The sequence below is a fragment of the Aspergillus caelatus genome (genome assembly GCF_009193585.1).
Source record: "Aspergillus caelatus strain CBS 763.97 unplaced genomic scaffold BDV27scaffold_49, whole genome shotgun sequence".
NCBI classification, from domain to species: Eukaryota; Fungi; Ascomycota; class Eurotiomycetes; order Eurotiales; family Aspergillaceae; genus Aspergillus; species Aspergillus caelatus.
In genome coordinates this window covers 101,194-112,136 of record NW_022475312.1, presented here as the reverse complement: position 1 = coordinate 112,136, position 10,943 = coordinate 101,194, and the positions used below count along the sequence as shown (strand labels likewise).

The 10,943-nt window shown below is 51.4% G+C and overlaps 3 protein-coding genes across 3 annotated transcripts; 1 reads left to right on the top strand and 2 right to left on the bottom strand.

Annotated features, from left to right (window-relative positions):
* Nucleotides 1-654: 654 nt before the first annotated feature.
* Nucleotides 655-4,782, bottom strand: BDV27DRAFT_155836 (uncharacterized protein; the record flags this gene model as incomplete). The annotated part of the gene is made up of 1 exon (XM_032072218.1): nt 655-4,782. The coding sequence occupies one exon, from the start codon at nt 4,780-4,782 to the stop codon at nt 655-657; it is 4,128 nt and encodes a 1,375-aa protein (XP_031929642.1).
* Nucleotides 4,783-5,257: 475 nt separating this feature from the next.
* On the bottom strand, nt 5,258-6,562 carry BDV27DRAFT_170699 (uncharacterized protein). The gene is made up of 4 exons (XM_032075386.1): nt 6,263-6,562; nt 5,974-6,200; nt 5,718-5,917; nt 5,258-5,654 (listed from the first exon to the last, which is right to left on the bottom strand). Exons 1-4 carry the CDS (start codon nt 6,482-6,484, stop codon nt 5,287-5,289), a joined length of 1,017 nt encoding a protein of 338 aa, XP_031929641.1. The 5' UTR covers nt 6,485-6,562; the 3' UTR covers nt 5,258-5,286.
* Nucleotides 6,563-7,000: 438 nt separating this feature from the next.
* Nucleotides 7,001-10,342, top strand: BDV27DRAFT_170696 (uncharacterized protein; the record flags this gene model as incomplete). The annotated part of the gene is made up of 2 exons (XM_032075385.1): nt 7,001-9,655; nt 9,818-10,342. 2 exons carry the CDS (start codon nt 7,001-7,003, stop codon nt 10,340-10,342), a joined length of 3,180 nt encoding a protein of 1,059 aa, XP_031929640.1.
* Between the last annotated feature and the right edge of the window lie 601 nt (nt 10,343-10,943).

The following is a 10,943-nucleotide window of genomic DNA, read 5'->3' as shown; positions in this document are numbered from 1 at the left end:
GGCAGACTCCTGGGAATCAATCAAGGCCCAGTCAGTGCACTCATCGTCCTTCTCCTCCTACTTCCTCTCTCTCAACAAAATGCTGTAGGTTCGCCTCATGCGCTGGTCCTCCTGGCCGCATGCGTCTTTGGCACAATCAACACATCCGGTCACAGAAGAGGGGAACGACAACTCACCATGCGAGTGAGTGACAGCATAGCCCACCTTCCATCCTTCAGCTGAAGCCATCATTACCAAGTTGGTAATTTGAATACATGCTGTGAAAGAAAACCGTAAGAACAAGTAACGCATGGAGATGATTCCAAAGTATGGACAATTGCACAGCTGTAAGGTGTGCTGTCATTCAGCCCGCATGTGCAGAAACAGGGAAATCATGCATCTCAGGCAATGTGCTCGGCTCTTCCTAAACAGGAAAGTTTAGGAGAGCACCTTACAGTATTGTGATAGGTCACTACATCTTTGAATTTGCGTACCCCCGGGGTCTGGAGATGTGAAGCTAATTTATCTCTCAGATAGAAGTTTTCGAAGCACCTACAAGCGTCGTCTACAGTAAAAGGAGTGGAAACAGAAAGGGAACCCCATAGTCAATTTCAGCTCTGCGGTCCTATTTCTGGCTAACTAGAAGGAAGGGAAGAAAAGGAAAGAGGAAAAATTCTAAACCTCTGGCGCCGTGATAGCACGCTTCATCTGCAAAAACCCTTCCACCGCCGTCAGAGGTCCCTTTTCCCACGTAGGCACCGGGTCAATCGCTCCAATGTCTAGGGCCATATACACCTCTTCCGCTTTATCATCCTCGTCTGCCGGAGAAACCACAGCCGTATTACCCCTAGCATCGGGGTTGGGATAGGGTTGGAGCCAACTCCATTCCGCCACACCCAACGAAGGCAGTTTGATGTTATTCCCAGCCACCGTCTCACTCTCCTCTCCTTCCTTGGTTAGGTCGTAGTTCTGTTTCAAGCGCTTAGAGGGAATATATTTGGGAACATCATCGGCTACCACGAGAGGGCCAAAGTGGAAGAAGGCCGTCATGCGTTTCAGGGCCGATTCCCACGTCCATGGCGGTAGGGATAACGGCTCAATGGGGAGAATACTCGAATAAGCATTAACTGGGCTGAACGGGTCCATCAGAAAGCAATAGGCTGTTTGCTGTCTGTGCCGGTCAATGGTAAACTTGGCTGCGCCGTCCTCCTTCGCCACGTATTCCTCGGGATCAAGCCAAAAGGCTCGAAGTTTTGGGAAATTCTCGTTGCCAATCAGATGGATCTGTTCCGAGGGGAACTTGTCCGTATCCTCGCGGGGATATGGTGTGTAGAGGGCTCCAAGATCTAGGGCGTTTTCTTTTTCTGCTTGGTCGAAAGCGCGGAAGTATCCCACTAGACCATCGTAAGATCGATCTTTGTCGCCTAGCTTCAGGGGAAATGCATACTGCGGTGGAGGATTCACCGAGGTTCCCTTCTCCGGTATCAGGGTCCGTGGCAGACGTTTAAACTCCTGGTCTTCGAATGTAGATTGACCATGTTTGGCGTCACTTCCAAGCTCGAGAGAGATGCCAGCATTGACCAGGGCGAGTGGTCGACCGATCAGGGAATTGACACACTGACTGTATGCTCCAGGGACAGACTTGGCACGCAGAGTAGCGGCAGTGATCAGGTCCATAAAAGCAAGCAAATATTTACGGCTCTCCTGGTTGACCTCCTTTTTGGTAAACTGATCGATCAATCGGTCTAGCTGGCGAGGCTCATCGGTGCAGGGAGGCTCAAAAGGGAGCCATTTGTCCGTAGCGGCGCTACCATTAGGGTGATTTGGTGCGGCAACACGGACTTCGCGATAAAAGGTACCATCGGGAAGAAAGAATTGAATACCGTAGTTGACATAGTTAACCAACACCCAGCCCCAAATTGGATTCTCCCACTCCGTGACTGGCCGCCAGTATGGCCGTTCTTCATACTCATCGAGAGTAACAAAGTTCATATGCAACCGTGATGGCTGATTGATGCTGGGGGGCATCTGAAGAAATTCACATTCTCCTGGATTCCTCGGCTCATCGACCACATTGGGCCAATCGTTGGAGCCGTCATTGTACACCTGCGGCTCGTAGTATTCCCCAATACACGGACATACATATGCGTCGACATTTCGACGAGGATCAATCACAGCGGCGGCTTGGCCAAACTTGTCAAAAACATTCAGCTTGGTCAACTTGAATTGACCGTGGGTAACTGGCTTAAAGGCAGGAAGGTCATTGTCTTCGGTGTAGGACAGCCGGACCAATGATGCGTACGGGGTTAGATCGGTCTCCAGTCCCATCTTTGCGACCTCCGATTTACCAATGCCAATATCCTTTGAGTACATGTAGGCATCTTCTAGAGGCTGTGGCTGTCCACCTGGGTGTCGGTTGTTCGGCTTAAGATGGCTACCCTCCGCCAGCGTGAGAAGATGGTTTGTAAATCCATCCAGAGGAGCTGAGATAAAGGGCAGCTTAGTGACATCATTCAGGAGGGCCTTTCGTTGCTCCTCTGTGGTACCAGTCTTGTCAAGGACCTCTTCAGGCGTGCTGCTGTATAGACGTTCAAGTTGCGCCCGTAGCGAAAACGCCGCCTGGGGAAGGAGAAGAATTCTCCCCGTAATCGTTCGTCTATCTGTGATGTCGAGATCCCAGAGAGGCTTTGGTTTGACTGTGTATCGGAATTTCGGGTCGTCATTCCCAGTCCTCTTCTCTTCCATATCCCACAGCTCATAGTCGATGTGGACGTACTCGGCCTCCCACTCCAAGAAAAGTGGGAACCAAGGCTGCTGATCTTTCCACTGATCGCGCTCATCCTCGTGATATAACGGGGGAGTGAATTCTGACTCCTGGAGGTAGCTCTGGGTTTGATCGCTGCCATAGCGTAGGAATTCGCGTGCCAGGAGTGCTGCGGTCTTCTCTAGTGCCGTGTCGTCCGGTAAGCATCGGAACCCATAGTCATCCGTTTCGGGAATCTCCGGTAAGTCAGTGTGGTCGATGTGGGTTGCCAGGCGTACTTTGAGAGCATCGAGGTAGTCCAGAGGCCAGCCCGATTGGACCTTGCCCAGGAGGATACTCGGGTCCTGCTGTTGGCTGAAGGCCGGCCCGGTTGCCTCTTTGAGCTCTATAGACACGTCCTCATCGATCGTACTTTTGGTTTCCTGGATCACTCTTTCCTGGACTTTGACGGCGTCCTCCAGGGCAACGATTTTCCTCCGGAGCTCGTCCGTCTCCGCTTGATACTTCTCCGTCTGCTCCTGTCGCTGCTTGTCGGTAGAGAATCTCCACCACAGCGCGAATAGGTCCCATCGAAGTTGCCTCAACTGCCTGGCTGTAGAGTCCTGCAGTGTCTGACTCTCGTTGAGCTTGGCGAGCAACTTGGCAGCGGTAGGCGACGGGGGTGCAGCCGGGTGATTTTGGTCGATCTCGAACATGTATTTGGAACCCCCGGCGTAGCGCGCAAAGTTGTAGTTCTGGACCTCATCCGCCGCCGCACGACGGTCCTCAATGCTCTCGCTCTGCGCCTGCAGCAATGGGCCGAGTTGTGCCAACACGTCTTCCGCATCCTTCACTTGATGGGGTCTGACGTATGCCAGTAACGCGTCCAAAGCAGTTGTGCCGACAGCTACCGGCTCATTGGCTTGGAAATTTCGCGCAGCCTCGTCGGCAGGGACGTTGGTGGGCTTTTTGCTAAAATCCCACTTCACGTTATACATGGCGCCATGACACAGCACTCTCGCGCTTTCCTCCGCCTCCAACCATTGCTTGACCTCTTCCGCAGGGTGTTTTGCATCGGCTCCATGCAGGGCGAGTGACAACGCATCAAGGCGATCACTTCGCTTCATGGGGTCCTTGAGATGCAAGGGATCTTTACGCTCTTCAGCATGCCAGCCCAGCACGAAGTAGTCTGCTGTGGCCTGGGTGAGATACTGTCCATCCTCGCACTGGAACGTGTCGATCGTCGAAAAGACATTGGTGTTGTGGGGTTGGTAATCGGCGAAGAGTTGATTGGAGGAGTTGAGGATGCCTAGATCGACGCGCTTTCGCTCTGCACTGACTGCTGCATCCCAGTCCGCGGCCTTCTCACGGCCCCCGATGAAGACTTCCGCCTGCTGATTGAGGGTGGATCCTTCATTGGGATCGAGGCCTCCTGTCTTTAGGTAGGGTGACACGCTGGCTTCAATGTCCCACAGATCATCGTTGGTGTCATTGAACTCGTCAATCGTTCTCATCCAGTCGCTCTCCACCATCCAGGCTGTCACGGGTTTGTAGTTCGCATTTGTCGGTACCACTGGCTCATCCTGGCGGACGCGACGGACGACCAGCCACCGATTGGGCGTGTCGGGGAAGAGGGGCATCTGCAGTGCTGGCTCGTCATGCAGCCCCAGGTGAGGAGTCAATCCTCGTCGGCGCCTGGATCGGTCGGCTTCGGGTCCAGTGGCAGCTGCTCCCGTGCGATAGAGGCGAGGGATCATCCAGTGCAGATACACGCCCAGTCGCTCCTTGCGGAGCTGCGGGGTGTCTGGCACATCCCCATTGACCAGCCCCAAGTGGGCGATGCGAGTATTTTTGTCGTGCGGGGCCGCAGCGTGGAGTTCAATCGGGCGAATCACGTCATTCTGCAGCATGTTGGGCTGAAGGCGAAGATAGCTATAGTTAGGCTGCGTGATCGGCGCGATTTTGGCCTGGTCGGCCTCGACCCCATCGCACACCGCCGGGTTCAGCACAAATGCATCCAGCTTGACCGGCAGCAGCAAAGGGGAATCAGAGGAAGCCATGCTGGAGGTAGAAGAGAATCGAAAGTACTGAATGAGGGATCTGACTCTTTTTCGATGGGGAGCGTAGGAATTTCCTCATGCTACTTGGGGGGGGGGGTTCCTCAATGATGGACAAGCTGACGCTTTTTATTATTTTGTGGATAACTCTAGGGACGGCCCGTCGGAGATTTCGTCTTCCCATGATTCCAGATGGTGATGGCCTTCTGCAGCCGATGATGCGTTGTCCATGGTGAGACCCACCAGGGCTTGCATCGTGGCTCGCAGTCCGTGTCGCCGTAGGGCTTCACGTCAGCACGGGACTCTGCATCCTCGGCCTAGCGCACTCAATCGAGCGGAAGATCGCGGCATGAGGGAATTTCGTCATTAGAGTGGACATTGAGGAGTCTACATGGGTGGCAAGAAAAAGATATGCATAGATAGTCCGGTAATTCCATTGATTGAGGGAGTGAATCGAGTGAGAATAGGACGATCAATCTACAGACCAAAGCAGAGAAAGCAAGCTATTTAGTTATCCGGCTTCACAGGCACCACACGAGCGGGAGCATTGGAGAGATAGTCCTCGAGTTTGTAGAGGGTGTTTTCGTGATCGAAGAAGAAAGCAACATTCTTCTCGTCATCATATGGAATCACCTTGATCCACCTCCAAGGCTCTTTGATTTCTCTGGTATCCAGCTGGAGTGGCGCCTTATCCCACTTATCCGCTTCTTTTTCCACCTTTTTCTCATACTCGTATCTCGTCCGATGAACGCGATTGTTTTTCTGTGCCACATAGTAGAGATAGAGGTATTTGGGGTTCCCATTGGCTTCAGTATGCGCGTGGGTCACGGCAATTGGGGTATTTTCCCAAGCCTCCACACCAGGAACGTCATTGACTACGATTCTCAGTCAACTCTTTCTATATAAATATATACAGAGAGAAAGGTAGATTGACTTACAGTCGTCTCCTTCAACATCTCTGTATCTAATGGTATTTGTATCGGGTTGATAGAAGAATCGATGTTCGCCAGTGGGTGTAATAATTGCGGCCAATTGAGTATCCCACCGAGCTGTCAGAGGATAGACCTTGGCATAGGCATTTGTGGCGGTCAAAGTATAATAAACCAAATCCACTTCCTCATCTTTACCATCTATGAGTCTGTGAGAACTGTCAGCTTGCTGAGTTCTGTCTTCCTTTTCGACAATGCGGCCGACCTTATGGCAAAGAGGTATGCATTCTTTCTGTCATAGACAGATGTAAGTGCGTTTGTGAAGATGGCCACCGAGTTTGAGTTATGGGCGTCAATTGGAGTCACGGTAGGGCTCAGCTGAGTGAGGCGCCTATAAGTAGTTGGCTTTTCGGACTCTTCAGCTTCACCACTACCGGGTTCTTCATCATATTCGTCATCGGGCTCAGCTTTTGTGAAACCAAACACTCGAGGCTGTAAGTTTTCCAGGTTAGGACAACCTTTTCTGTTATAGAAATGGAACGCTCAAGACATACTGCGCCATTGTAGAATGCAATCTCAAGGCCCGCGCTAGGTACGACGTCCACATGAGTCTCAGTATTGTAGTCCCTGTAAGGAGAGGCTTCCGCATCGCTCAACAACGTCGGACGACGCACACCGAGATTAACAACATTTTCTTTAGGAGTGGAATAGAAGAAGACGAGTGCCTCTGCAGCTGACGGAGGAGCCAGCGGGTTTTGAATCACAGCCAGAGACATCCTGAGACGGGGGGGTTGGATCGGATGTAGAAGTTGGCGATAGATAGATGCCTGTAGCCCAAGGAGGGGGAGAAGCGCGCTTATATCTATTTTCCTACTGCTCTCATCGTCACTGGAATGATAAATACACTGTGGTATGGTCACCTCACTTACCGAGGGCTGTATTCGCTTTGTACTGTGGCTACATCAACATTGCATGAGCTGACGTGACAGGACATGACTACCTCGTATCACTCGTCATCCTGCATGATGCTCCAGTATGTGATCTATCATGCAGCTCTATTTTCCCCTCATGAATGCAGCTTCCTCTCCCCTCATCATGCACAGTGGCCTTTTGCCCGGCTCCCCGTACACCCCAAGGATAATCCTCCCACCTGGCTTTCGGATCTACAGAAAAGCGGACGCCGATATCTGTGTCAATGCCAGCCGATGACCAATTTCTCGTGACTGTCCATTGTACTTACTTCCTCATTGAAATCAATTCAGTGCTGCTCGCTCAGGGTGTTGAATAGCATCATGGTGGCCCGAAGACGCAAAAACCCCTCTCCACGATATCTTGCCTTTCGCCATGCACGAACTTTGCTTCGAAGCCAGGGCTTGCTGGCTGTTGACGAGGATCATCTTGAGGAAGGACACCAGCGTCTTCACTCATATATGACCCCAGGCCTTTACGGGGGGGGTTATACCATCAAAACCACGCAAGAGATCGACGGAGCGGACAAGCTGGCGGATACCCAGCCATTCTTTGTCGACAAGTTCCTGTTTAAACTGCCAGAAGGCGAAATCCACTCGGTCTATCCGCCTCAAGGGCATAAGGAATGGGCAGAGGCCCTGCCACATATTGTATTCAACACACCCAGCACGCCGTGGGAATGGGCTGCCAGCAATCGTGATCAGGAGCCGGATTATGAGGCAAATCGAAACCGGGTCCCGTGGCTGGCCGTCTTTGTTTTCACCAAGGACGAGCTCGAGTTATCGAGGGACGATTTGGCCGAAAGCCATGGGATCTTTGGAAAGATTAAAGGCGAAGAGGATGTCAGGCAGACACAAGGCCTAACTGTACCGGTGCGGGTGAAGGACATTGAGAAGCTGCAGAAGACGGTATCACCAGTGAAGCCGACACCCACCACCACCGAGGACACCACGACTGAGCTCATCTTCCTCCGGAGGGAGCTTTTTACCACTCTTTTCTGCGCGCAGGACCAAGATGGCAACCTGAAGAAGGGTAGCGGCCCGGATGTCCGGCCTTATCGATTCCTGGCCCATCGACGGGATATCAATTCCACCGGCATGGCCGTTGCTGCCAAAACCGCCACCGAAGACGATCAGCAATCCTACAGTGTGATTCTTTCGCACCGAACGGGACCGACCTCGGCAACCGAACCAACAAACTGTATTGCTCATCTCGTCTCGATTTACAATGTTGAGCATATGAATTGGTCGGATACTTCTGAATTCGTGGCCATGTCGTCCCTATACAGTTGGTCTTACAGCTGCTATCCGTCGACAACACCAAACGTTTACAACCAGTTTGTAAAGTTGGGAGAGTCCTCCCAGATGTTGCGTGCGGCTGTAGAGGCAAAAGACCTACCAGACCCCGATATTCCGCCTAATGTCAAGGAGAGAGTTTTGATCCGCTTGCAGAATGGCTATACCATGGCTCGTTATCGAGTCAAAACAGGCGAATCGACCGCCTGCTTTACACGAGGAGCATTCATCCCGGTCGCCAATGTTGCCGCAGAAGACACTTGGGATCATCTTTCAAACTCCGGCAGTGATCTTCAGGTTCTCGACAAACAGCTAGGCATCATGGATATCACCTACTCGGCAGCTTGGCAGCTTGGTCGTACCATGGCTATTGCCGATCAATCGTTCGTCACCAGTCTCGGGCTGGTACGCAAGAACATCTACGACCTTGGGATGTATTACTACCAGTTAGAACTCTTGTCTGAGCGCTCTCGCGAGCAGATCATTGCGGCAGTTCCATCCCTCGTGCAGTCGCTCCAGTCCTTGCAACACAGTAGACAGTTGTCTGTGACCAACTCTGAATCGCGATCCCGGCGTTGGTTTCGCCCATCAGTGAAACCAGTCGATCGATCCTATGCTGGGCGATCCCGTATCAACATCCATGGGGAGGAAGAAGACGCAATTGAACCCCACTTTCTTCGAGCTGCCAGAGAGATTTCCAGTGCTTGTGATGATGAAAGCCCTGATACGCCATCCAAGGACCCGTATAATGAATTCAACACCCCGTTCTCGACCGACTGGATGACTGTTCTCAAATGGGTGCTTGACCGGCTCGTGTTTTCCAACATCCCCACCCATTACCTGGTCACCGATGGCGGTCATCTCCCGGAGGAGAGTGTTCGATTTTTCGAAGTTGACACCCGATGGATGAACGCAATGATTGATGGAGCCTTGAGTCTGGCCAACTACATCGATCAGGAGGACGACAAGGTTCGCAAGGCAATTTTCCACGCCATCAATCTCTACCGCACAACACCAATCTCCGAGCTCGATGGTGAACGACCTCCATTGCCCATTTATGGATGCTATGTTCGATCCGCCTTGATAACCAAGTTTCCTGACCTGAAGGTTGAAATCCGACGGGGTAGTAGACCCATAGAACAAGAAAAGCTCATCCTACTCCGTCATGACATCGTGAATGTGGACACGATGTTCTGTTTGTTCTCTAAACGCCCTTCTGCCAACACGTGGGATGAACTTTGGTTCACACAGCCTCCACATCAACAATCATTTGTCGCAGGAGCTACGGTAGATGCTAACAGGATCTTGATCCCCTTCCGAAAAGCATATACGACTAATCTCTGGAAAGAGGATGGAGATGATGTCAATGAGCCCATGAAAGAATTTCTCTGGAATCACGCACAGCAGCCCGATGGGTCTAGCGAGCCTGGTGATCCCAATTACCCTGAAGAGGGGCCCGGGGTTATTTATCACTGGACCGACCCCGACAACCCATCGGTTGAGATACGCCGACTGTCAATGGAGTATTATGCTCAACTCTACTTGGAGACCGCACAAAACGAGATGGACACGAGTCGCTTCGATGATAAATTTGCAACATCAGCATTGATGGCTACCCAGATGAACTCGTTCGCGTGGAGGTTAAAGATCGGCATCAACGGTGAAAACTCCCTGGCCACCCAGGTTGAGCGGGTTAATCCCTTCGCCGAAGAAGCTGAGTCCTCGGTTCCTCTCACTCTTCCTGCACCGTCTGAGCCTCTCGATAACCGTCCATACTTTGTATACAAAGTGCGGTCTATGGATAATCCAGGCAGCCGGAGTATCTACATGACAAAGATCCCCCAGGACCTCATCTTCCACATCGTTATGCAAAGTGGCTGGGCAACATTCGATACACATCTCGAGTATCTCAGGTTCACGATACCCCTCAAAGACCCCAAAGCGGATGGCAGCGCCGCTTTGATGAAGTCATATATTGGCCCAGGGGCGTATATGCTCTCAAATGTTCGTTTCAACCCAATACTCAGCTTTCGCAAGACCGATGAAGGAGTCAACACGCACCTTGTCATTACTTTGACCCCCCGTAAGGTCGCCACAAATGGCAGGAATCCAGGTGTGTGGGTGAAAAACTGTCGAGAGCTCAGCTTCGTCTTGACTGGTGTGTACATCAACCGCTACTCGACCGACAACCGGCGAGTCTCGTACAACGGTGAGGAGGGGAACGCTAAGGTGGAGGTGAAATACAACGATAGAACAAGTCCAGAGGTTCCTCACATACAGGAAGAAACTCGGCTCAGGCTGGAGAAAAAGGAGGCTAAATCTATGAAGGATACGCGTGCTGCTTTTTTAGAATCGGCAGTCCTGCCATAGCAGCTTTTCAATCGGCTCTTATCTCAGAATTATTGCTTCTCTTTCTAACTACCATTAAATGCACCATCCATAAAACATATGCCTCAACTACCTTTGCCATTCTAGGCGTTGTACTGTATCGTCGCTGCACCGCATTCAAGCCTAACAAGTAACAACCTCTACTCTGACCCACCCCGAACCCGGACCAATTTAGGTCGACTCGACCCGATAGTAACAACTAACTCTAAGATTTCTGACCTACCAGGCCCAAAGAAAATACGGCGCAAAGTAACCTAGTTCAACCCAGCTAATAGTACATTTGATACACAAAACAGTTCAATTTCAAGAAGCTTTTTTGTGACCTTTGTGGTACTTTCACCCTCATTCTACCCTGATCGTAGCATCACGACTATCTGTCGCAGCCCTGCCCATATGACCGGTATTCACAACACAAGTAAGACACTATGCTAAAAGTTCATGATATCTACCATTTTCTGTATCTGAAACGCTAAAGCTCCGTGAAACACACCATATTTGATGTTTGTTCTTTTAGAGCACTGCCCTTCTGTGGGGCTGGATTGCCCCGCCAAGCACGGGCTATACTCATCTCTCCGAAGCTGGA